Source organism: Panthera onca, chromosome B3, assembly GCF_046562875.1.
Source record: "Panthera onca isolate mPanOnc1 chromosome B3, mPanOnc1 haplotype 2, whole genome shotgun sequence".
Taxonomy (NCBI): Eukaryota; Metazoa; Chordata; class Mammalia; order Carnivora; family Felidae; genus Panthera; species Panthera onca.
The window spans coordinates 33,355,474-33,382,355 of record NC_138344.1 but is presented as its reverse complement, the minus strand read 5'-3'; the positions used below and the strand labels follow the sequence as shown (position 1 = coordinate 33,382,355).

Here is a 26,882-nt window from a genome sequence, read left to right as displayed (position 1 = left end):
GAGAGAGAGAATCCCAAGTAGCCTCTGTGCTCAGTACAGAGCCTGACACAGGGGTCAAATTCACCAACCTCGAGATCATGACCTGAGCCTAAATCAAGAGTCAGAGGGTTAACCGACTGAGCCACCCAAGCACCTCTAGGAGTTTTAATTTTATTTATTTATTTATTTATTTGGGGGAGAGAGAGAGAGAGAGCACATGTAAGTGGGGGGAGATGGGTAGAGGGAAAGAGAGAGAATCTCAAGCAGGCTCCATGGTCAGCATGGAGCCCAGCCGGGGGCTCGATCCCACAACCCTAGGAATATGACCTGAGCCGAAATCAAGAGTCCTATGCTTAATGGACTGAAGCACCCAGGTGCTCCTCGAAGTTTATAAGCCACAATGAGATTTTATAAGGCACAATGAAAAATCTTCATAAATTTGACTAATTTAAAACTTCTGTACTACGGGGCGCCTGGGTGGCTCAGTCGGTAAAGCGACTGACTCCGGCTCAGGTCATGATCTCGCGGTCCGTGAGTTCGAGCCCCACATCGGGCTGTGGGCTGACAGCTCAGAGCCTGGAGCCTGTTTCAGATTCTGTGTCTCCCTCTCTCTCTGACCCTCCCCCGTTCATGCACTGTCTCTCTCTGTCTCAAAAATAAATGTTAAAAAAAAAGAAAAAAAAAAACTTCTGTACTACAAAATATAATAGAAGCAGTGAATGAAATAAGCCCACCTATAGGAAGATGTTATGTATATACATACATATATATATATATATTACATATATATACACATATATATACATATATATGTAATATATATACATATATATTACATATATATATGTATGTATGTATATTACATATATATATGTATGTATGTATATATATCCAACAAAGGGTCAATATCCAGAATACTTAAAGAAATTCTGTGTAAAGAAAAAGGAGTTAGGGTCAAATAACCCAAGAGAAAAATTGGCAAAGGATCTGTATAAGCAGTTTCCAAAAGGAAATCCAAGTGGCAACAATATTAAAAAAAATGTTCAACTTCACCAGTAATTAGGGAAATATAAAATAAAACAGCAATGATAAAATGTTATAATAGTCATATTATGATAGCATTATTAATATAACATTAGAGTAAAATGTATAATTAAATACCATAATGAGATTATTTTTGTATTGAAAAGTTTGACATTATCAACTGCACATTGGAATTTTATGCACTGCTAGTAGGAGTGTAAATTGGTTAAAAAATTCTTTGGAAAGCAATTTTTTAATAGTAAACTTGAATATATGTATACCCTATGACTTAGTAATTGTATCTCTAGATATTAACCCTAGAGAAAGATTTTATCACATAGGTAAAGACGCATTATGTAAGGATAGTCAATCAGTCTAGCACTTTTGTTACAGTGAAAAATTAGAAACAACTTAAATATCTATTGACAAAAGAATTGGATTCATTTTATACTGCTTTCCCTCTTGCTAATTCTACTCCAGTTACACAGACTTCCTTGAAGTTCCTTGATCCCTTCAAGCAAGTTCCCACCTTGGGGCCTTTTCATTTACTCTCTTCCTACAATGTTCTTACCCCAGAAATCCACTAATCTTGCTCCTTCACTTCCTTCAGGACTCTGCTCAAATTCCACCTTTTCAGAAAAGCATTCCCTGACCATCCTATCTAAAAGATTACTCCTTCTCTTCATGTTTTATGTCATTAACTTGCTTTGTATATTGATATATATTTATTTGCTTTCTGTCTCCCACCCTTCATCATGGTCATTGGGTCATTGTTTTCAGTTCTTTACTGCCCAAGCTGTCACCATGTGACTCTGCAAAGCCTCCTACTATAGTGCAAAGTAGTAGGACATCTCATGTGGCATGTTTTGGCTAATGGGATGTAAGCAGGGAGGGGGGGCGTGAGGACTTAAAAGGCCATTATATATTTTTACACACCTTTCTTGTATTTCTGTCATCCACCATGGGAATAATGTGCCTCAGGTAAGCAGTTTGAAGACTGTGATGCAGACCTGAACTTGACCTGAAACCTGGTATTCAGCCAAGTCCAGCCAAACATTGGCAAACCCAGTCAAGATCAGCCAAATTTTATCTGATACGCAGACCCGTGAGTGCGAAAAATAAGTATCTACTATTGTAAACTACTGAGAACGTTGGGAGTATTTATTATGCAGCATTGTTGCAATGATAGCTGACTGATATACACCTCTAGAATATAAACTGTAGCACAGCAGGGATTTTGCCAGTTTTGTTCACCAGTGTACATGGTCAGTGACTAAAACAGTGCCTTGCATGCATAAATGCTTAATAAATATTTGTTGAAGGCATTAATTCATGTATTTGTACTAAAGCTATAAAACTGTTGGTGATCCCAAAGAGCAAAGCAAGAGTTCAAGTGTGCAAAGAAATAATTATAATTGGCTCTGTTAAAAATGTAGTCAGTCAGAAGCTGACACCAATGTATGAATGCCACCTCCAATCAGATAAACAAGCAGCTTCTTAAATTGACAATAGATCCATATAAAACCAAAGGACAGTTAATAAAAGGATCAGAAGGAAAAATGTCCTGGAAGGACTTCAGTATTTTCTTTTGAGTAAATTTGAGTATATTTACTTTTGAGTAAATATAAATATTTACTCAAATATTACCATCACCTCTGATTTGGAGACTTTTCAGGAAGAGAAATGTCACCAGCCCCTGTCCCACAGAAAAAATGAAATGAGCTATCATCATCTATGAGCTGGCTGGTGGTAAAAACAGAAGTCAAGGGGCGCCTTGGTGGCTCATTCAGTTGAGCCTCTGACTTCAGCTCAGGTCATTATCTCATGGTTTGTAAGTTCGGGCCCAGTTCGTGAGTTCAGGCCTTGCATTGGCTCACTGGTGTCAGCCTGTCAGTGCAGAGCCCAATTCCGATCCTCTGTCTCTGCCCCTCCTCCATTCACGCTCTCTCTCAAACAAATAAAACATTAAAGAGAAATAGAAGTCAAATAGGCCTTATGAAAGATCCTATGTATTTATATAGATATAAGAACAAATATTAAAGTGAATGGAGCAAATGTTAATAAGTGAATTTAGGTAAAGGGTATGGGGTATTCCTTTACTATTCTTACACTTTTTCTCTAAGTTTATAGTTTACTTCCAACTTTTATTTTTTTTAGGTTTATTTATTTGTTTTTGAGAGAGAGAGGGAGAGAGAGAGAGTGAGTGGGTAAGGGGCAGAGAGGGAGGGTTGACAGAGGATCCAGAGCAGGCTCTACCCTGACAGCAGAGAGCCCGACATGGGACTTGAACCCACAAATCACAAGATCATGACCTGAGCCAAAGGCAGACACTTAACTGACTGAGCCACCCAGGGGTCCTCCAATTTTTTTTTTTTTTTAACATGGAAGAAAGTGTTGTTCCAGTATATCCAGTGAGAAACAGAATATGACTTATCCTGAATAGAACAACTTTTATGGTCTCAAATGACTTAGGCAGCTAGCAATTGTCTTTGTTTCACTTGGGTCAATGAAACATACGTTGTCAGAATGGTCAGATGCATGTTGCCTCCCAATGGAATGACCTTCTCTTGTGTCTGCTGTTCATATGTTTCTTATACTGTCTCTTGCCATACCTGGGATTATCTTGGGTTTGTCATACTGTTTCTCTTGCAAGTTTATCATCTTCCTCAAGTGTGTTGAGATTGAGAACTGTTACAGTTTTGAGCAAGCAATAGATTCTGCCTCTTTAGCTGAGTCAGCCCAATGTACCACCTGTCTTAGTTTGAGTTCCTCCAGAAAACAGTCTTAGTTTGAGTTCCTCCAGAAAACAATCTTAGACAAAGGTTTAAGTATAAGTAGGTTATTTGGAAGGTGCAAATGGAATGTTGGGAGGAGCAGATGCTCCCAATGGCATCATCACTTCTTCCCTTTCATACTTTGTTCTCTATTTCAGAATGTTAGGCTATACATCATGTGGGAAAGAGAAGTGAGAAAAGGTAGAGATGGCAATCAATAAATAACGTATTTTTAAGCCACCTATCACTATGGTCAACTGGGACTTATTCATGCAGAGAGACTAGGAGACAATATAAAACTTGTACTTCAAAATTATACTTACCACACACAGCGGTAGGGAACTAGTTAATTCCCCAGAATATCAGGGTCAGGTTAGGAGAGAAGCTGTTAGGAAAAGAGGTGCAGGTGCTGGGTACTGGAAGGCTTCCAGAAAACACTCAAGTGTTAAGGCCCAAGAGATACAGGCAGGGCACTAACAGCACCTGCTACTAGACCTAAGAATGTCTGTAGAATACCTACTACTGAGCCAAGGAACTGACTAGCACTAGGTCCCAGAAAGGCAATCCAAATCAAAGGTGCTATATAGCTCTTCTCTTGACAAATAGACACCAAGATAATGTGTAGTTTTCCTTTTGACAAATAGACACTATCTACTTTGGTTGAAATAGAATACCACTACTTAGGGCATTGACATTCCATCTGCAACCACTCCACACATAAAGATTCACCCTATTTTCTACCACATTATACAATATCTGGCCCCAAACACTCCTCTTTGCCATCTTGTGTTCAGCCCTAACATCCTAAGATGAAAAGATGTGAAATGAAAGTATTGATGCCATTTGGGGCATTACGTTCAGATTCCATCAATGATAATGGGAATAAGATGAGCCAGAAAAATAAGAACCTGCCTTGTACCTCAAAAACCATTGATAAAATTCTACCAGGCAAAGCTAGGAAAGTTTTGCTATTTCATACAAGGAGGAGGAAGCCTATCTCATTCTTGGGCTACTGAGACAGATCTACCCATCTAGATATGATGTCCACATCAGGTTCACCACTCAGAACGTGGTCCAGATTGTTTTCCTTTTATCTCATTTCCCTTTCATTTAACAATATTATTGAGTATCTACAATAGGTCTGGCAGCTAAACAAGATAAATGCATACCTTGTTCTCTGAAGCTTATAATTTAGTGGAGGAGGTGCATTATAAAACAAATAATTACCTAATTACAATTGTGTTAAACGCTAAGGAAGAAAGGTATAGAAAGATTGTGAGTGTATCATTGAAGGATTAGTCAATCCAGGCTGAAGTGGAGTGTCAGGGAAGCCTTCACTGAGGAAGTAATATTTAATCTAAGACTTGAAGAATAGAGTTTGGCCGGAAGAAGAAAGAACATCTGAAAAACTGCATTTAGAAGAAGGAGTTTAGGACATTCTTGAGAAAGATGGCCAATATAGCTGCAGAGCAGTAGTCACAGAGAAGCATAGTGGAGGAAGAGGCCAGACAGATGGGAAGAGCAAGTTCATGTAGACAAAGAGAAGAAAAAAGTGTCTTTCTATTTATTTGTTATTTATTTTTGAGAGAGAGCACAAGCAGAGACGGGGCAGAGAGAGAGAGAGGGAGACACAGAATCCGAAGCAGGCTCCAGGCTCTGAGCTGTCAACGCAGAGCCTGACGCAGGGCTCAAACCCACAAACAGTGAGATCATGCCTGAGCTGAAGTTGGATGCTTAACGGACTGAGCCACCCAGGCGCCCCAAAGAGAAGAAAAGTTTTGAGTGTCAAAGTGGAGGAAGATCAAGATCAATTTTTCCTGTTCTAGAAATATATATAAATGGAAATATATGCTTTTTTGTGTCCAGTCTCTTTCACTCAACATAACATCTATGAGAGTCATTTATGTTGTATGTACAGTTTATTCCTTTTTTATTGCAGAGTAGTTATGCAATTATATGAATATGCCAGGGTTCTTTATCCATTTTCCTATTGAGGGACATTTAGGTTGTTTCCAGTTTGGGCTATTGTGAATGAAGCTGCTGTGAACATTCGTGTAAAGGTCTCTTGTGTACATAAGTTTACAAATCTCTTAAATACCTAAGAGAGGAATCACAGGTCATAGGGTATAGATGTATAACTCTAAAATTGCCAAATCGTTCTCCACAGTTGTACCATTTTACACTCCCACCAGCAATATATGAGAGTTTGTTGTTCCACATCTTTGCCAACATTTATTGTCAATCCTTTTAAATTCAGCCATTCTAAGTGAGCATAAAACCGTATCTCACTGTTGTTTTAATTTGCATTTCTTTGATGCCATTTACATTTTCCCTTTGTATATCTACCTTTGTAAAGTATGGTTATTCTTCTGTTCATTTTTAAAACTAAGCTGTTTATCTCATTATTAGTTGTACGAGTGCTTTGTATATTTTGGATGCAAGTTCTTTGTCAGCTATATTTTGCAAATCTTTTCTCCCACTTATATGTGGATTTTTTTTAAAAACTCAACTTACAGACACAGGAACAGATTGGTGGGAGGTGGAGGATCAGTGAAATGGCTGAAAGTGGTCAAAAGGCACAAACTTTTAGTCATAAAATAAATAAGTTGTGGGATGTAATGTACAGCATGATGACTATAGTTAACAATACTTTATTCTGTATTTCAAGATTGCTAAGGGGATAAATCTTAAAAGTTTTCATCACAAGAAAAGAAGTATAACTATGTATGGCAATGGATGTTAACTAAACTTAATGTGGTAATCATTTACAATATATTCGTGTATCAAATAATTATGTTGTATACCTAAAACTAACACAGTGTTATATGTCAATTATATATATTTGAAAAAGTCATTCCATTGCCTTCTGGGCTATCATTATTTCTGATGAGAAATCAGATATACATCATTGATCTTCTGTCACATGTAGCTTTACTCTGGCTGCTTTTAAGATTTTATCTTTGGATTCAGCAATTTATGATATGTTTAGATGTGATTTTTGTATTTATCCTTTTTGGTTTCTTTCAGCTTTTGGACCCATACATCAATATCTTTCATAACATTTGGTAAGTTTGCAGCTGCTATTTTTCTGCCCCATTCTCAATTTATTCCAGGACTCTAATTTCACCTTTTTATGGTCCAATTGGAATTTGAGACTTTATTTTTCTTCCATTTTTTTCTCTCTGTTCTTCGGATTGGCCAATTTCCGTTAACTTACATTCAAGTTCACTGACTCTTTTTTCCCTACTTTCTCCAATTTACTATTAAATCCATACAGTGAATTTTTAATTTTAGTTATTGTATTTTTCAGTTCCAGAATTTCCATTTAGTTTTTCTCTTAATATTTTCTCTATCTTTGTTGAGATCCCATATCTACTCATTCATTATGCATTTATCTTCTCTTCAGTCCTTATAAAAATTTATAATGGCTGTTTTAAAGTCCTTTTGTGATCATTACAACATCTGGATCATCTTGAGGTCAGTTACTCTTGACTGCCTTTTTTCTTGAATCTGGATTATATTTTCCTGTTTCTTCACAGGTTTAGTCATTTTTTTGTTGACTGCTGGACATTATGTTTGATACATTGTAGCACCTCTGATCTCTGTTACATTCCTCTGGAGAGTGATTTTCAGGTCTTTCCTCCATTTTTAAATCAGGTTATTTGTTTTCTTATTTCTTAGTTGTAAGAGTTCTTTGTATATTTTGTTTTTTTAATTTTTTTTTTTATTAATTTATTTTTGGGACAGAGAGAGACAGAGCATGAATGGGGGAGGGGCAGAGAGAGAGGGAGACACAGAATCGGAAACAGGCTCCAGGCTCCGAGCCATCAGCCCAGAGCCTGACGCGGGGCTCGAACTCACGGACCGCGAGATCGTGACCTGGCTGAAGTCGGACGCTTAACCGACTGCGCCACCCAGGCGCCCCTTCTTTGTATATTTTGGATAACAGTCCTTTATCAGATGTGTCATTTGCAAATATATTCTCCCAGTCTGAGGCTTGTCTTCACATATTTTTTGACCATGTCATTGCAGAGCAGAAGTTTTTAATTTTAATGAAGTCAGTTTATCAATTATTTCTTTTATGGCTTGTGTTTTTGGTGTTGTATTTAAAAAGTCATTGCCATACTCCAGTGTTACCTATTTTCTCCTATGTTTTCTTCTATGAGTTTTATAGTTTTGTGTTTTGTTTAGGTCTATAACCTATTTTGAGTTAACTTTTGGGAAGGGTGTTAGGTCTGCATCTAGATTCATTGTTTTGTATGTGGATGTCCAGGTTTCCAGCATCATTTGTTGAAAAAAAACTATCTTTGCTCCATTGTATTGTCTTTGTCCTGTATCAAAGATCAGATGACCATATTTATGTGAGTCTATTTCTGGGTTCTCTGTTCTTTTCTGTTGATCTATTTGTCTATTCTTTCTCCAGTACCAACTGTCCTGATTACCATAGCTATATAGTAAGTCTTGAAGTTGGGTAGTGTCAGTCCTTTGACCTTGTTCTTTTCTTTCGATATTGTGTTGGCTATTCTAGGCGGGGTTTTTTTTTGGTCTTTTTTTTTTTTTTTTTTTTTTTTTTTTTGGCCTGATATACACTAAAATCAGTTTGTTGGTGTCCACAAAATAACTCGCTGGGATTTTGATTGGGATTGTGTTGAATCTATAAATCAAGTTGGGAAGAACTGACATCTTGACAATACTGAGTCTTGCTACACAAGAACAAGGGATATCTTTCCATTTATTTAACCCTTTGGGTTTTTTTATTAGAGTTTTGTGTTTTTCCTTATATAGATCTTGCACACATTTTGTTAGCTTTATACTCAAGTGTTTCATTTTGGGGAAATTATATTGTGTTTTTAATTTCAAATTCTACTCATTCATTACTGGCATATAGGAAAATGATTGACTTTTTTTTTAAAGTAATCTCTACACCCATCGTGGGACTCAAACTCACAACCCTGAGATCAAGAGTTGCATGCTCTACTCACTAAGCCAGTGAGGCACCACATAAAATGATTGACTTTTGTATATTAACCTTTCTATAATCACTTATTGTTTCAAGAATTTTTGCTGTTGTTGTCAGTTCATTTGGACTCTCTACACAATCATGCCATTTGTAAACAAAGACAGTCTTATTTCTTCCTTCTCAATTTTTATACATTTTATTTCCTTTTCTTGTCTTATTACATTCCAGTATGATGTTGAAAATGAGTGGCGAGAAAGGACATTCTTAGCTTGTTCCTGATCTGAGCTTCTGTGAAATTCACAAGTACCTCTGAGTTTCCCCTCCTTAGGTGGGACAGGATGGGAGAGTGAGTATACCATGAAATGTTATGGCATGCTGGAGTTGAGTATTTCCTTCTCCCCAGATTGGTTAAGCTCTGATAAAACTCCAATAGTTTAGGTTCTGGTAAGACAGTTTCTCTTTAGGGAAGGCCTTGTTAAGATGAACAGAATGTTCTGGCATGTTTCAAAATGGTTCCTTTTCTCCTCCTTCTTCCAGAAGTGTAAGGGGACTTTTCTCTGATATTCACTGTGAAAACCTGATCAAGGTGGGCTGGAGGTAAAACTCACTAAATTGTAAGGATGTCCCTAAGATTGGATACCCCCAGAGTTTGTAATCTCTCAGATTTGTCCACCCTGAACCTCCAGCAATTCATCAACTACAGTTCAAATTTCCTATCCTCATATTGGTTCTTGCAGGGGTTTATATACTAGTAAGTTGTGATTCTCTGTATTTGTCTTTCTATCTCTCTAATTTTGAGAGCCACAGTTTGCCGTATGATCTCATTTCTCTGACGAACCTAAGAAGAGTTGTTGATTTTTCAGTTTGCTTAGCTTTCTACTTGTTGTTATAATGGAGTGGCCACCTCCAAGTTCCTTGCATGCCACACTAGAAACTAGAAGTCCACTCTTTTTTTTTTTTTTTACCTTTTGTAGTTTCAATCAATAAGCATTTCCTGAATCATTATATTCCAAGCACTCTGCTAGACATTGAGTATACAAGGATAAGTCCTTGCTGCTGAAGTTCACAGACCAAAAGGAAGTATAGACAAATTACAATACTATGTATAAAGGTTATGAAAGAAGTAAGCACAAGCTGCTGCAGGATCACAAAGTCTGGGACTGAGGGTTGAATTCAGAGAAGGCTTCCCCAAAAGGGTTAGATTAAAGTGAATCCTGACTAATATTAACTCAGACAAAGATAAAGTGGGAAGTGTGATAGATACCATGTGCAAGGTAAATACCATTTGCACCATGTGCAAAGGAAGGACCAAGATGGGTTTAAGAAACTGCAAGAAAAATAAAGTTGTCTGGAGCACAAGATAACATGGAGGGAGAGAATGAGCCTAAACGTTACTCGGCTTTCTACTTCATGACAATAAGGACCATGTTCAGCAGGAAACAGATGGCTTGCTCAAACTAGTTAATAGGGAGAGTTAAGGAACTATTTATAAAGCCCCCTTTGAACTGAAAAGGATTTGGGGAAACCATCAGTGAAAAGTCATGACTCCTAAGCCTGATCACATAAGTGAAAGGAGCAGTTAACAGAACAGAAAGGGTGGCTCTATGGAGAAGGTTGCCTGTGAGGAGCTCTACTTTAGGTAAAAGAACACAGACAACTCTCTGTAATCTGGTAAGGAGAGAACCATGGAATAAACACACAGATCTCTGGACCTCTGATCTTCTGCCCATATCTACCATTGGTTAAACCTAATCAGAGACTGGATGGCAAGGGAACCCATTGATGTAGTCCATATCAGTCAGCCTTCTTGAACAAGGACAAGGATGAAGAGTTGGATCCAAAGGGACATATGAAAGATATCCAACACATCACTACACCCTCAGTACCTAACACAACACCTGGCACAGAGGAGGTATTGAATGGTTGAATGAGGTCATATAGGAAGCAGAAGCCTAATCTTGCCGGGTTTAACTAATTCATGCTAAGAAATTAGGACTTTACCTCATAGCAGTGGAGTGCAATCAGAACAGAGGAGAGACACATCAGATTTGCATCTTAGAGGCAAATTTGTCAAGAATAAACTGAAGCCTTGTAGCAGAAGTAACAGGTAAAAGGCTGTTATAGCAATCTAGGACAGAGATGACAACAAGATGTTCTAAGAAAAAGGAAACAGAAAAACAAAATGGACTTGAAAGCATCAAAGAGTTGGGATTGGCAGGATATGGCATGATTGAATGGTGGGAAACAAGAAAAGGACATAGGAAGGGGGTGTAGGATGAAAAGAAAAGAGCTCTCGAAGACCTCTTGGGTTTGGTGTGTCTATAAGAAACCTGGATTTGTCAGGCAGTTTGCTAGGTGTTTGAAACTCAACAGATATCTGGATTGGAGGAAGGGACTGGACTAGATCTGGCAAATGAGGCAGAGACACTGTACACTTCCTGTTAGTTCTGTTTCCTGGGGTGGGGGAGGGGCAGGAAAGTGTGTTAGGTCAGAGTGGGTTAGGTTCTGTGGCAGTTGAGAAGAGCAATGAGCCAGAAACTAGGATGGAGAGAAGGGAAGGAAATGCCATGCCCTTACACAGGGTTTACAATTCCAGCATCTTGCGTTACCCAACATATAGGGTGAGAGAGCCTTTGTAAGCTAGGTTGTGGTGGGGTCCTTTTGCAGGAAGCAGCTTGTGTATGGCATGGGGGAAATGTCAAGGCAGGAGAGGCAGAGATCACTCCAACTTTTTTTTTTAACGGGGGACAGTTAAAAAGGAATATATTTACAAGTTGTGGGAGGCTCTGGAGCAAAAGACCCTGACGTGTGGAGGGAGGAGGAGTTCCCATCCAGTAGAGGACCCAGGGTTTGTCTTTTCTGTGAGTGGAGATGGAGATGCCTGAGATGACATTCCTTTCATGATGTCCTCCTCCCTTCCCCACCACAGTCAATTCTCCTCTACCGCATGTACCACTTCTCTTCTATGTCACCACACCAGCGACAGCTTCTGGAGAGGACCCAAAGCTACATTCGCATGTTCTGTGCTGGCCTCATGGGCTTCATCTTTGTCCTGCTGATGTGCTTGTCCCCTTTACATTGGGTGCGGTTCATGGTAATGAAAGACAAGAAGAAACTCTTTGCGGGGCTCTGGACTGTGTGCCACCATGATCTCTGCTGGAGCCATGTGCCAAAAGCACCCTGTGAGTGCCTTCCAGAGCCTAGAGCCCCCTCCTTTGGTAGATCTGCTCAGATCCCCTACAGCTTGTCTTTCTCCCTTTCTCCTTCCCACAACTCTACCCCTTCTTTTCTCCCGTTTCACAAGCATGTAAGGACAGCTCCTCCAAACAGGGTAAATTTATCCCAGTTTGTCTTCACTAGACTTCTCCAATGACTTCAAAGCCACAGCTCCTTAATTCTTGGAAGCTAATGCCTAGTGACCTTGTTCTTTTTCCTTCCTCTGCACTCACAACTTCCCAGGGGGGAAAAATAGTAGTAATTTGCACCTTAATATGAAATTTACCTCATAATATGCCTCTCAAGGTTATAATTTCAACTTTTCTCTCATTGTGGAATAAATTATTTCTTTCCTTGTTAAAGGAATTCCACATGTCAATGAGGAGATGGAAAGAGGGTCCTTACTGGTACCTGTGAGGCCACCCACTTGGTGGCTCCTTACTCTGACTCTATTAGATGTAAGACAAGTGCTAATTCTGTCCTCCTCTGCCCTTCAGTCCCTTCCCTAGACCCTGTCTAGCCTTATTAGAGGGCAGGTCACCTCTTCTCCAGCCAAGCCTCTCCTTTTCCACTTCTCCTGGCAGACTACCTCCAATACTCCAGGGCCTTCTTCCTCATCTCTGCCTTCATCATCCTCATTATCATTATATGGCTCAGCACCTTTCTCACCAAAGGGCCAGGAGACAAAACCCACATAGATCTGGGCATGTCCATCCTCTCTTTCATCTCAGGTACAAAATAATGAGGTTGGAAAAGTTTGTCCCTGGACTCCCTGTACGTCTTCCCCTTCTGGGCCATTTCTCCTTATTTTACCAAGTCATTCCCTACCTCACGTGAACACTGCCATCATAGGACAGTGTCTCTTCCCATAAGGAAGAAAGCTTTTGGTAAACTTTTACTCTTTATGGGTCTATTGCCTTTAAAGAGGGGACCCTGAAGAAACTATGCCTAATCCAATGGAAACATCTCTAGAAGTTGTTATCTGATGGACTAGTAGAGGAGATGTCATAGGCTGGAGGTCCTTGTGGCACTAAGACAAATTTCAATGTAGCTAGCTAGTACCTGTTCTAGTGGTCTTATTTATAGGCTCCACCTTAATAACCTTATTCCAGTCAAAGCAGAAGTTCTTCGTTCTCTCATTCTAGTTAATTGCCAAATGGGTCTTCCCATGACACTGCCATGTAATAGGCCTCCATGGCATAATTGAGATGGTTGAGGGTGACAAGGAAGTGCAAAGAGAGGGAAGAGGGTGGAATGGGAGGGATGGCAGAAGGAGGGTTATGATGGGGAGTGATAGCTTTCATTCTGATCCCAGGCACCTGCCTACTCCTCTGCCTCATTTTGTTCCTGATGCAAGTGAAATTGTACAGTAGGAACGTCTTGGAGCCCCATTTCCTATTAGCCTACCGCCTCAATTGGTGGGGCAGTATCTTCTACATGACAGTTGGTGAGTCAATCCTCCTGTTAAGCAGTGAAGGCACAGAAAAGAAATTTCTACATGGTTGGTCCCCTCTCTTTTGCTTTCTTTTGGTTGTATGTTTGACATATTAGAATCTCGTAATTTGGAAGGGCTCTGTAAGAGTTATTTCTATGTCAGTGAACAATTCTTAATAGCAAGTCCCTCCAATTGAAAACTTTTTTTTTTTTCTAAAATGATACTTGTCCCTACACAGGTAGGAGTAAGATTCAGGAAGTAAAGAAGGAAAAGACATTAACTGAGCTATGAATAGTTCTTCTGTCCTTCCAGAAGACATCTCTTAAATTCCCCTCTCCTTTTATTATATTAAATAACCTCTCCACCTTAATGGATCTCCATAATAAAGCTTCAACATATGACATATGTTCCTCTGTAATATTACTAATATAAAGCAGAGATATAATATAGGAGTTTTGCCTGTGTAACATTTCACCTTTAATCCTGCTAAGCCACATACTTATTTTTATTCATTAATTAACAATGGCCTCCAAACCATTGCATCACACACCCTATTAGTAAAACACTTTTCAGCAAGCATTCTGAAAAGACACATTTATTTATAAAATATGTACATGTATTATATCATTCATATATTTATTACAGTGTAAAATATACTCAAAAATGGAACTGAAAACAAAATTTGCTAAAAATGCAAAAATAAACTACTATTTTCTGCCTGTGCCCCAATGAATTGGCTTGCATACCCCTTGGGAAATACTGTACTACAGAAAAGCTGGGATCAATGTTTTGAATCTCAGCTCCCTAAAGATAATGAACAGGATATTCAGAAATGTATTGTAAAGCAAATTCTATTATAATTAAGCCAGTGCCTCAGGGGTGTTTGATGACTTAAGATTTTATCTATTACTAATCCACAACGCTGACCCTGACCTTTTCTTTTTCTCTAGGGTTCCTCTCTGGACTCAATCACATAAATTCTCGGGCTACTTCTCCAGATCAAAATCTCCTTGTGATTCCTATAACAAGGACAAGAATAGGAAATACGGCTAGAGTAGACTGGGGGCTAACTGAAACAAATGTAGGTGTTTCTAAGTGGATGAATCAGGCACCAGAAAGGCAGTCAGGTTCAGTGGCACAATCAAGTGTCTACACAGAGAAAGGGACTCAGACAAAGACAGTAACCCAAAAAGTGTTAGGAAGTCAGGTTGAACCAGAGGTCCAGGCTGAGTCAGGGACCCACACAGAGCCAGAGATAGGAAATGAATCAGCAATAAAAGATGGGTTAATAACTACAAGGTTAGCTACTGAGATAGAACCAATTGACACAGTAGAGCCAAGGCCTGAGGCAGAGATAATTGGGAGTGTGGCTGATGATATGTCAAGCAATAGCCTTCAGGGTAATGAAAACAAAATGACCAAAAACTGGAATTATGAGGACAGAGATTCAGCTGAGAAAAATGAGGATGACAGAACAAAAAATTAATCTTAGATACAAGGTAGTGAGAGCAAAGATTAAAAACAAACAAACAAACAAACAAACAAACAAACCCTAGAAGGCTTAAAGATGTTTTGTTGGGTCTGAAGTGTGGTAGGAGTATCAGAAGTAATTCTTTTTTTTTTTTTTTTTTACATTTTATTTATTTTTGAGAAACAGAGTGAGACAAAGCGTGAGCGGGGGAGGGGCAGAGAGCGAAGGAGACAGAATCTGAAGCAGGCTCCAGGCTCTGAGCAAGCAGTCAGCACAGAGCCTGATGCGGGGCTTGAACCCACAAACTGTGAGATCATGACCTGAGCCGAAGTTGGATGCTCAACCGACTGAGCCACCCAGGCGCCCCAGAAGTAATTCTGATATAATAGTATGACGATTCTTTTGAACCGCACCCCCCCCCCCCCCCCCCCGGATTATACCTCCTTCACGGAGCAAGTGGTATTATGGATGAAAGCAAGCCATTTGTATGGGTTAGGGCAAAGGCACCAATAATGTAAGGCTCACAAGGAAAGAAATGCAAAGCTTATTAAAGGAAGTTTCCATGTTAGTGTTGTGTGCTGTGGCTGGGAAAGGTTGGCAGGAGATGAGATGCCCAGGCCACCAAACCTTTCCAGATTTCCATGACCACACAATGGCACATCTCAGTGGGACTGAAAGAACTTTCAGTTTGGAAATTTAAACTCTCATTTTTGGTCCTTACTTCTTTAATTCATTAGGCTGACTTTTGGCAAGCATTTAACTTTCTCGGGCCTAACATCCTTCATTGACCAGCTAGACTCTGAGATTTCCTCTAGTGCTCTTTATGGCCACGAATGATAAACAATGGAGAAATTATTCCTTTGGCCATTGGCTCGTATGACCCCAGATTATTTTAGCAAGTAACTTAGTCTAGTCAGAGGAACTAAATTCAGTTCTCTACCTCCAAGGCTACTTTTGGCAACTCCTTATTTTTTTATTTAGATACCTCATTTAAAAATGTAGCTGAATCCCACTGTTTTTAACTATTTGGAAGAACTAGAAAGGAAGAAAAAAAGAGAAAGGCAAAAGGCCTGAGACTCTCTGACAGAGTCTACCACATAGACTCAGGGAATTTCAGTGAGGCCTTAAACAGTTTCACAAAAGAGATTGTGGCCTTTGAAACTGGAAGCTAGTTTTTTGGTTGGAAATATTAGTAGTTCACCATGAAAATCCACTCTTAACTCCTTAAATAGTTACTATTGCTGGCTGTTTGCACCTCTAGCTAGTCAGTCAAATTTTATGACCCTTAATTTTGTCATCTTTAAAAGTGGCTTCAATAAATGATACCATCTCCATTCCACATATTTTACTTTCTGGAACATTAGATAAGGAACCAGGAGAGAGAAGAAGATGAACAGGGCAGGAAGCATTAAAAGATATTCCTCCCAGCATAATGAATTAACAGATGCCTGCCTTAAAGTACAAATTCTCTAAGAGGATAGTTAAAATTTTGGCCATACTTTAATGTGTGTTACTTAAATCAACTGGATAATTACATAGCCAAATGTGACTAAGCAGATGCTTTGATAGATGACAGAGGAGGAAGAAGAAATTTTGCAAAGGGAAGGTGTAGTGGGGGGGGGGGGGGGAGAATTTTGTGAGCTTTCCGTCAGGATGAAGGGGCTGATTACCTGGGGGGCAGGCATACTGAAACAGTAAGAAGAAATGTGGGACACTGGTAAAGACAAACTTCATTTCCATTACAATTTTGTCTACAACCATGAAAGTATCCAACGTTTGACTGGTTTGGAAACCTGTAACCTGCATTTTCTTGTATTCATACCTGTCTTCCCATGCATCATCCATCCATCAAAAAATTATAAAAGAGTTATTGAACATGAATAAGTAGTTCACTGTGTAGAGGGGGATAGAGACAATAAGAGTAAAGGGTAAAAAACAGGTTTCTGGAATTCTCATGGCACACAGAAGTCTCAGCCCAATTCAGTCTAGGGGCTTAAAGGAAAGCCCCTGGAATTGGTAAAACATGAACGAGCTCAATCTGGAAAAAGAAAAATGATAACTAGAACTTGATCTAGGAGAAGAATCCCCGAACAAGTCTTTAGTGTAAAGCTGACTTTCCCAAAGGTTCTGTAAACTGAATAATATTACAGCAGCCTGTTATTAAAAGGTAGAAAGGAAAAACAAAATTTAATCAGCCATTTTTGTTCGTGGGACTCTAGCCTCTTGTCATAAATGCTTGGCTTTCCTTTCTCCTTTCTTTCCTCTGTCCTCTTTTACTTTTTGCTACTCCATTCTTTTTTTGAGTAATAACCATTCCTTTCCACATTTTCTTACACATGGAAATTTCACCTTTTTTCAAACTTTATACCCAATATCACCTCTGGGTTTTCTTAAGGGCTCAGCTAATTATTTGAAAACCTTGTATAAAACTCTAGGTTTTAGAAAAGGTCCATCATCTAGCTTTAAAGGAAGGGTTTATTTCTTTTTCTGTTACATTTGCTCTTTGGAGTATTTTGAAAAGCTGTTCTGTAAGTTCTTCTTCTGAGAGTAGATGAAAACAACAGTATTAAACACAGTATTAACCTGTGATGCTTTTCTTTCTCATCCTTCTGTTGTGGGAAAGTGCTATAGTTCTTCTACCCCTAGAGAAGGTATTTGCTCCACCACTCTCCTCTTAGGACCCTCCTGAGTGGCTAAGCTAGCTCAAAGAGCCTGCCTTTGCAGTAGGGTCTAAGGCAGAGACAGTCCTGATGCCTCATTCCAGAGTATCAGTGGTTCCATTCTTCTCTTCCCCCTCACTGTCCCAATTTACTAACAGAACTAAATTAAAAATTTTAGTGTCATGAATAAAAACAATATAGTCAACATTCAAAAATCAACATCTAAATTAAAAATTAGCCATCTAACCAGTAGAAAAATGTAGCAATAAAGCTTATAATAATAAAGAAAATACATAAGAATAAACACAAATGTGAAGGATCTATGTGAAGAAAACTAGAGTTTTCTTATAAGAACAGAAAACTTATTTAAATAGTAACATACCACCTAATTAGTCACATTCCAGCCGCCTCTATAGCTAGAGATGATCATATTACATATTTGTGGCTGATGAGACATCAGAGGAAATATGTTGTGGAGTTACAGAGAATATGTATTTGCTTTACAAACACTCCTGGCACTTCTCCCAGTTTTTTCATTTTGCCTTAAATGATAGTGTGATGGCTAGAGCTGCAGCAGGTCATATTAGAAACACGAAGAGACAAGCATGAAGTCAGAAGCCAGCATCTGAGGATGGCATAGCAGAAATGTAGAAAAAAGCTTAAGTCCTTAATGACATTGTTGAGCTGGTGAAACAATGCCAAGAATGACCTCCTTCCAGAATTCTTGTTATATGAAAAAAATAAAGCCTTAATTTTAAAGACAGTGTTAGTTTTCTATTATAGGCAGCTACATACTTTTCTAGCAAATACAAAGTATAAATACTACAAAACATAAATATAAAATCAGGTGGTAGAAGAGAAGAAAAGTGAGGAGAAATACTCTAGTGCTGATTTAATTATTCTCATAATAGGAAATCATTGGACCCATCTATAGAAAGAGAGAATTAAAGGTATAAAGTTATCATTATAAATGCATTCAATAGAAAAAATGCAAACTTTCCAACTTACTTTAAGAAATACAAACACAAAAAGTGAAGGAAGCACAGACCACATTTTGAAGAAAATTAAATCTATAAAAGAAGTGTATCTGAAAATAATGATATGCTCAAAAACCAAATAACTCATTAATGAGTGCGAATACTTAATATTTAACTAATAAAAACTATGTGTTTCAGATTGAACCACAAAACAAAATCTGAGGTTATATACAAAATGTATACCCCAAGCAAAGTGATTCAGAGGATTTTAAAATAGAAGGATGAACAATGAACATGTAGAAAAAAATTCAGAAAATAACATCATTTACAGTAATTGCTCAAAGAAAAATGAAATACATAGGTATAAACCTAACAAAACATGATCTGTATGCTGAAAATTATAAAACACTGATGAAAAAAAATCCATGAAAGTCTAAATGAATGGGAGACATACCTTGTTTGTAGATTAGGAGACTCAACAGAATAAAGATGGGGGTCATTCTCCCCAGATTGAGCTGTAGGTTTAAGGCAATTCCTATCAAAACCCCAGCAAGGATTTTTGGTGACATAGATAAACTTATTCTGAAATTTATATGGAAAGTCACAGGCCCTAAAAACCTAAAACCTGTAAAAAGAAAAACTGGGAGGAATCACTGTACCCAATACTAAGGCTTGCTATAGAGCTGCATAATAAAGACAATGTATTGGTGAAGGAATAGATACATAGATCAGTGAGACAGAATAGATACCATGCAAATATGCTCAACTGAAACACAAAGACAACATAGTGGAGGAAGGATAACCTTTTCAGCAAATGGTGCAGGACATTTGGACACCCCATAGCTATAAATATGAATGCCAACCTAAACCACACACCTGGTCCACAAATTAACTCAAGATAGATAGATCATGGACTTAAATGCAAACCAGACTTATGAAACTTTTAGGATAGACACGAGGAGAAAATTTTCCGGACCTAGGTCTAGGTAAAGAATTCGTGGATATGACACCAAAGGAATCAATGAAAGGGAAAAGTTGATAAATTGGAACTCATGAAAATTAAAAACTTTGGCTCTATGGAAGACCCCGTTAAGAAGAAAAAATCTCCTAGATGACTGAGAGAACATATTTTCAAGCCATGTATCTCACAAAGGACTAGTATCTAGAATATAGAACGCTTAAAATTCAATAATTAAAAGGGGCACCTGGGTGGCTCAGTTGGTTGAGCGTCCGACTTCGGCTCAGGTCACGATCTCGCGGTCCGTGAGTTCGAGCCCCGTGTCAGGCTCTGGGCTGATGGCTCAGAGCCTGGAGCCTGTTTCCATTCTGTGTCTCCCTCTCTCTCTGCCCCTCCCCCGTTCATGCTCTGTCTCTCTCTGTCTCAAAAATAAATAAATGTTAAAACAATTAAAAAAAATTCAATAATTAAAAAAGACACACAAATGGAACCATTCAATTAGCAAATGTGCAAGATGCATGAACATGCACTTTACCATTGAGGATATACAGAAAGCAAATAAGCACATGAAAAGATATCAAGCATCATTAGACATTAGAAGAAAGTAAGTTAAAAAACCATTGTGATGGGGTGCCTGGGTGGCTCAGTCAAGTGTCCAACTCTTGATTTTGGCTCAGGTCATAATCACAAGATCATGGTATTGAGCCCTGCACAATGCTCCATGCTCCACACTGAGCATGAAGCCTGCTTGAGATTCTCTCTCTCTCTCTCTCTCTCTCTCTCTCTCTCTCTCTCTCTGTCCCTCTCCCCTGCTTGAGCTCTCTCTGTCTCTCTAAAAAAAGTGGGGTGGGGCACCTGGGTGGCTTAGTTGGTTAAGCATCTGACTTCGGCTCAGGTCATGATCTCACAGCTTGTGAGTTCAAGCCCCACATTGGGCTCTTTACTGACAGCTCAGAGCCTGGAGCCTGATTCGGATTCTGTGTCTCCTCATTCTGCTCCTTCCCTTCTCATGGCCTCTCTCTCCTTTAAAAATAAACATTAAAATAAATAAATAAATAAATAATTGTTTAATATTAATTTTTTTTTAAAAACACCGTGCTATATCACTGCACATCTATTTAGAATGGCTAAAATAAAAGAGTAATACTCCCAAATGCTACTGAGAATGTTGAGAAATCAGATCACACATATATTGCTGGTGAGAAGGTAAAGTGGTGCAATCATTCTGGAAAAGAGTCTGGTAGCATCTCATAAAATTAAACATACGATTACCGTATGACCCAGCAATTGTGTTCCAGGACATTTATTCTAAAGATACAAAAACTTATATTCACACAAAAAACACATACAGGAATGGCTATGGCAGCTTTTTTTATAATAGCCCCAAACTAGAAGCAACAAACGTAAATGTGAATGGTTAAGCTGTGGTCTATAAATACCATGGAATATTACTCAGCAGTAAAAAGGAACAAACTATTGATATGACAGTTCAGTCTCACAGAACATGAGATCATGAACTGAGCCAAAACCAAGAACTGGACACTTAACCAACTGAGCCATCCAGGCGCCCCAGACTTTGTTTTTACAGATCAGTTTAAAAATTCAAGTTAACAGGGGCACCTGGGTGGCTCAGTCGGTTTAAGCGTCCAACTTTGGCTCATGATCTCATGGTTCGTGAGTTCAAGCCCTGCATTGGGCTCTGTGCTGACAGCTCAGAGCCTGGAGCCTGCTGCAGATTCTGTGTCTCCTTCTCTCTCTGCCCCTCCCCCCGCTCGCACTCTGTCTCTCACTTTCTCTCAAAAATAAAAATAAACATTAAAAAAAAATTTAATTCAAGTTAATGATCCATTATAGTGGAAAGAGCATTGCCCTAAAAGTTAGGCAATTGCAATTCTAGTGCCAACTCTGCTGTTGGTCACTTAGGGAACAGGCAAGTGAGTTTACTCTGTTGAGCTTCAGGTTCTCCTTTTATAAAATGAAGGACTTCTTAAAGTCCCTGCCAGCTCTAAACCTAGTCAATTCTACTTGTTTGAACATTCAGAGGAACCAAGTACATATTATACAGATTCTAATTTCTAATTCTTTTGCAGTTTAAGAGAGATTACGCAGGCCCCTGGGTAGTTCAGTTGGTTAAGCATCTGACTTCGGCTCAGGTCATGATCTCACTGTTCGTGAGTTCAAGCCCTGTGTTGGGCTCTGCTTGGACATCTCAGAGCCTGGAGCCTGCTTTGGATTCTGTGTGTGTGTGTGTGTGTGTGTGTGTGTGTGTGTGTGCCCTCTCTGGCTCACTCTCTCTCTCTCTCAAATAAACATTAAAAAGTTCTTTTTTTAAAAAAAAGAGATTATGCATGTAGAGCTCTGTCATCTCAGAAGAAAGGTTCTACATGGTGTCCATAGAACTTGTGTGCTATCACTGTAATGGCAACTTTGAAAAAACCTCTCTGGAGAAAGTAGTGACAAAAAGCCGTAAAGCCTCTTTGTTTACTAGTGGTAAATGGGTATGCTGGTAGCCACCCCCAAAAACTGTTTTGGCTCTGACTCTAGGTTTGGTAGGATATTGCAAACTACATCGTACTTATGCCAGCTTTTTAAGAGTATAAATAATTACCTTTTTATAACTAAAACAATAAATATGTATATGACATAAGTATATGACAGTTCGGTCTCACAAACTGTGAGATCATGAGCCAAAATCAAGAATTGGACACTTAACTGACTGAGCCACCCAGGCGCCCCTCGTGTTTTTTAGTTTTGTGCATTTACTCTCCAATGTCTTGACCTCATTCCTTCTATGCAACTGTCAATCTCTCCTGTGCCTAGGTTTCCCAAAAGAAGCCCAATACATTTCTCTAATCCTGTACTATTTCTACCCACTTCCGAATTCAGCTTCTTCTTTCAGTTGCTCTGGGTGGACAAGTATCTAACACTGGCTTGTTCTCTCACTTGGCTCAGGGAACATGGTCTTGGCAGCCTGTTCCTACTATGACTCAAAGGCTCACAATTTCACCAAAGCTCAGATTTCCACAGAGATTTTGGTCCATTATTTAAAATTCTCGTATGATCTAGTTTTGTTCTGATTGTCTTTCTCTAATTAACTCAATCCTAGAGTATTTCCTAATCCATAGTTTCCCTCTGCACCCCATACCCTTTTCTCTCTCCCCCACCTCCACACCCAAATTCAACTTCTTTGACCCCCGCGTCTACACTGTTTTAATGACATTCCTACCTATCATGTTACTATTTAAAAAATTTCATATACATTGAATAACAACCACTGTTTATTGAGTGCTTACTATGTGCCAGCACCTCTATTAAGCATTTTACATATATTTTGCCAATCTTACACACTCTTGTGAGATAAGTTCTATCAGTTCCTCCACTTTCCAGATGAGAGCCAGAAAGATCAAGTGACCTACCAAAGTACAGAGCTCGTTAGGTGGTGACCCAGGATTTGAAACCAGACACTTAAAACATTTTTTTTAATTCCATATAATTAACACATGTTATATTGGTTGCAGGTGTACAATATAGTGATCTAACAATCCTATACATGACTCTGTGCTCATCATGAGTGTGCTCTTAATCCCCTTCACCTGTTTCACCCATCCCTCCCCCACCTCCCCTCTGCTAATCATCTCTGTTCTCTATCATTAAGAATCTGTTTTTGTCTCTTTTTTTTTGTTTGTGAAACCAAACACTTTGATTCTGGAGCCTCTACTATATTGTTTCCCATAGAAACATGGATTAAAGTAAAAAGCAGGAGATTAAGAAGAAAGAGATGAGGGTTTTCAGTTTTTTTGACACTGAGCTAATAATATCACTTTGGACAGATCATGATCTTTCTGATTTTCTCATTCGTAAAAAAAAAGAGAGAGAGAGAGAGATTGAAATAGAGATAACGAGACTCTCATTTCATAATATTCTGTGATCCTGTTGTGTGAAAAATGTATTTTTGGATTTTATTTTTTCTTGCCATTGCATGGAAAGGTTTTGGAATTTTGCCATTCTCCCACATTTTCATTTTTATTCCAGAACTAACTCACATAACAACAGTGAAACACAGGTGTGTGTTCTATCTCTATTTCTATAAAACAGAATGTTATTTGGGTAGGATAAAATTTTAGAAAATTTTAAATCTCATCCCTATTTATCTGGCATTTTAAGATCTGATCTCTCCATGGTGGCATTAGATATTTACAGGTGGAAAATCATTGTGGCTTTGCCCATGAAATCAGTGTTTATTTGATACATATCATATAGTTTCCACAGCTATAACAATTGGTTATTACATGTTCATCTTTGAAACATCAATCTATCTTCTTATCTTTTTCTGATCCCATGTTCCTATTTATTTCTTGAATTTATTTTTCTTTACGTTTATCAAGTCTAAATCCAGTTTAATTTTAAGAATTAAGATTGAATTAGGGGCGTCTGGTTGGCTCAGTTGGTAGAACATGTGAACTCTTGATCTCGGGGTAGTAGGTTCAGGTCCCACGTAGGGCATAGAGCTTACTTAAAAAAAAAATCAGAATAATTAAGATTGAATTAGCAATTTTAATGGCTCCAGAAGTAGAACTCCTTATTCTTTTAAGCTGAAATATGTTGAGAAGATCAGCAAGGTCAAGGAGAGAGGGCAGGTGGGGATAAAAGAGTAAAGCCCTTTTGCAAATAGGCACACTTCCACAAGCTGAAAGCAGGTCTTTCAATCTCAGTAGGTCTTCAGTCCCTCTGTGTTTGTTCATTACCTTTTTTATTCTTTGGAAAACATTTTAACTACCGTTATAATTATTTTGACATTGCGTATTTTGCCTCCTCTTTTTTTTGGAGAAGTCAGTAGTAAAGGAGGAATTTAACTTTTAAAATGACCTGTTATATAAACTTATTGCGGGAGTATAAAAAAACAGGCTTAATTAAGAAAAGAAAAATTATTTTAACTGAAATGTAATGGTTATAGAACTCTGTAAATCTATTAAAAATAATTGAGTCATACACTTAAAATGGGTGAATTTTATAGTATGTAAATAAAATTTTACAATATGTGAATGAAAAATCCTCTTAGCCTTCTTTCTGCCCATACAAATGTACATACACTGTATAACTATTGTCTAATACTGGTTTTAACTTCCTTTTTCTCCTGTTTATTCAGATATCATGACCATCTTTCCAGATCAAATATTTCTCTATAGTATCATTTTAAGTGGTTAGCATAGTTTTTGATTTTATTATAATTCGTTTTACCAACTAATTCCCTTAACACTTTTGGAGCTAGACTTTGATACTAATTTCCTTAGGTTAATTTACTAGAAAAAAAATGTTGCTGGATCAAAGGATATGATCACTGAAGTCAAACTTTCACTTTTGCAGACGACATGATACTCTACATGGAAAACCCGACAGACTCCACCAAAAGTCAGCTAGAACTGATACATAAATTCAGCAAAGTCGCAGGGTACAAAATTAATGTACAGAAATTGGTTGCATTTTTATACACCAGTAATGAAGCAACAGAAAGAGAAATAAAGAAAGTGACCCCATTCACAATTGCACCAAGAATCATAAAATACCTAGGAATAAACCTAACCAAAGATGTAAAAGATCGCTATACTGAAAACTATAGAAAGCTTATGAAAGAAATTGAAGAAGATACAAAGAAATGGAAAAACATTCCATGCTCATGGACTGGAAGAATAAATATTGTTAAAATGTCAATACTACCCAAAGCAATCTACACATTCAATGCAATCCCAATCAAAATTGCACCAGCATTCTTCTCAAAGCTAGAACAAACATCCGACTTCGGCTCAGGTCGTGATCTCACTGTCCGTGTGTTGGAGCCCCGCGGTGGGCTCTGTGTGGACAAGCGTGGAGCCTGGAGCCTGCTTTGGATTCTGTGTCTCCCTCTCTCTCTGCCCCTCCCCTGCTCACGTTCTGTCTTTCTCTCTCTCTCAAAAATAAATAAAAATTAAAATAATTTAAAAAAAAGAATTTGACCATTTTAAGGTTTTTTTTTTTCTTGCTTATAAACTGCCCTCTGGAAAAGCTGTACTAATTTGTACTCTTATGAGTCATCATTCTGTTCCTGCTGCTCCTCTCAAAACTCAGAGTTTTATAAAATCTATATACCATTTTGACAGGTGAAAGTTGTATATTGTTATTAATTTCCATTTCATTTACTAATAAAGTTGCACTTTTTTGTTATTTATTGGACATTTGCATATTAGTTTACGTCTCTCTCTACCCCCCAAACACACAAAGTATGTGTATTATTAATTCATGAGATTTTAGAATACATTAAAGATAAATAACCTTTTGTCATACACGTTGTGAAGATTTTCTCCATTTTGTCTTTTATTTATGATTTTTTTTTAACAGAAGGAAGCTTCAAATTAGTCACATCTATTCGTCTTTTGCTTTAGAGATTTGCCTTTGGTGCTATCCTTGATAATGCTTTTCCCACTCCCAGATGATTAAATATTCACCAATATTTCTTGAACCAATTTTATATTTTCTTTCCTTTATTTAAATATATATCTGGATTTTATTTTGATATATGACATCGGGTTAAGGTCTAACTTGGTAGAAAGAACAAATGGGCAAAACAAGTTAGATCTTTACCTTTTTTACTGTATGTCTTCTAACCATTAAAAACTAAGTTGTATATGTAGTCTATAGACATAAACATGATAGGAACAGTCTCTGACCTCACGTAACTTATCAACTCAGAGAGGACAGACATTATACAAGTGTGGGGAGTGCTATGAAGAGGTGCTAAATTCTATGGTGGGGTACAGTAGGTGGAATCTAATTGGTTATTCTGGTACCTACTGAACAACTAAAAGGAGACCTTTTGGAGATGAAGGAGAATTCAATTAAAAAACAAGAACAAAAACAAAAACAAACCAGTAACAACAAACACTTATCTCAGAGTATCTGTAGGTCAGAATCTGGGTGTGGCTTAGCTGGGTCTGGTCTCAGGATCTCTCGCAAGGATGAAGCAAGGCGTTAGCCAGGGCTTCAGTCTCACAGGAATGCTTGATTGCAGGAAGATTCACGTTCAAGTGTGCATACGTGGTTGCTGGCAGGATTTAGCTCCTCATGGTACTTTTGAACCAAGGCTTTCAGTTCCTCGCTAAGGATTCAGTTCTTCACAGTTCCTTACTGTTGGCTGGGGACCCCCTCAGTTCCCTGGCATATAAGTATTGGAGAATTCAATTTTGTCCTGGGGTGGGCACTTCAGCTTGGACACATTAATTTGTAAAGAGTATTAATGTGGAGTAAAAATTAGCACGGCATTTGTATTCCCAGTTCCTGACCGAGCACTAAAGCGAATGTGTGAATACTCTGAATTTTCCGGTTGGTACACACTCCAGGCCTGTATATAAATTAATTTGTGAGTGAATTAAGCATTTACAAAGAATTAATTGCATGT

The 26,882-nt window shown here is 38.2% G+C and overlaps 1 protein-coding gene across 3 annotated transcripts; it reads left to right on the top strand.

Annotated features, from left to right (window-relative positions):
* The first annotated feature begins 11,210 nt into the window (after positions 1 to 11,210).
* On the top strand, positions 11,211 to 24,994 carry LOC132677088 (transmembrane protein 202-like). 3 transcript variants are annotated; one of them, XM_078448858.2, is made up of 5 exons: positions 11,211 to 11,357; positions 11,666 to 11,918; positions 13,268 to 13,399; positions 14,338 to 14,468; positions 24,818 to 24,994. In XM_078448858.2, the coding sequence occupies exons 1-5, from the start codon at positions 11,280 to 11,282 to the stop codon at positions 24,824 to 24,826; spliced, it is 603 nt and encodes a 200-aa protein (XP_078304984.2). In that variant the 5' UTR covers positions 11,211 to 11,279; the 3' UTR covers positions 24,827 to 24,994. The 3 variants fall into 3 exon arrangements, with proteins under 3 accessions (XP_078304984.2, XP_078304982.2, XP_078304983.2); XM_078448856.2 differs by lacking the exon at positions 24,818 to 24,994 and having other exon boundaries at positions 14,338 to 16,195; XM_078448857.2 differs by lacking the exons at positions 13,268 to 13,399; positions 24,818 to 24,994 and having other exon boundaries at positions 14,338 to 16,195.
* Positions 24,995 to 26,882: the final 1,888 nt, after the last annotated feature.

Excerpts from the sequence above, each read along its gene's own strand:
- LOC132677088 (XM_078448856.2), top strand. The coding sequence starts at position 11,280 with ATGGAGAGAAGGGAAGGAAATGCCATGCCCTTACACAGGGTTTACAAT. Across the intron at positions 11,358-11,665 it reads TGCGTTACCCAACATATAGG|TCAATTCTCCTCTACCGCAT; the intron begins GTGAGAGAGCCT and ends TCCCCACCACAG. Across the intron at positions 11,919-13,267 it reads CCATGTGCCAAAAGCACCCT|GCACCTGCCTACTCCTCTGC; the intron begins GTGAGTGCCTTC and ends TTCTGATCCCAG.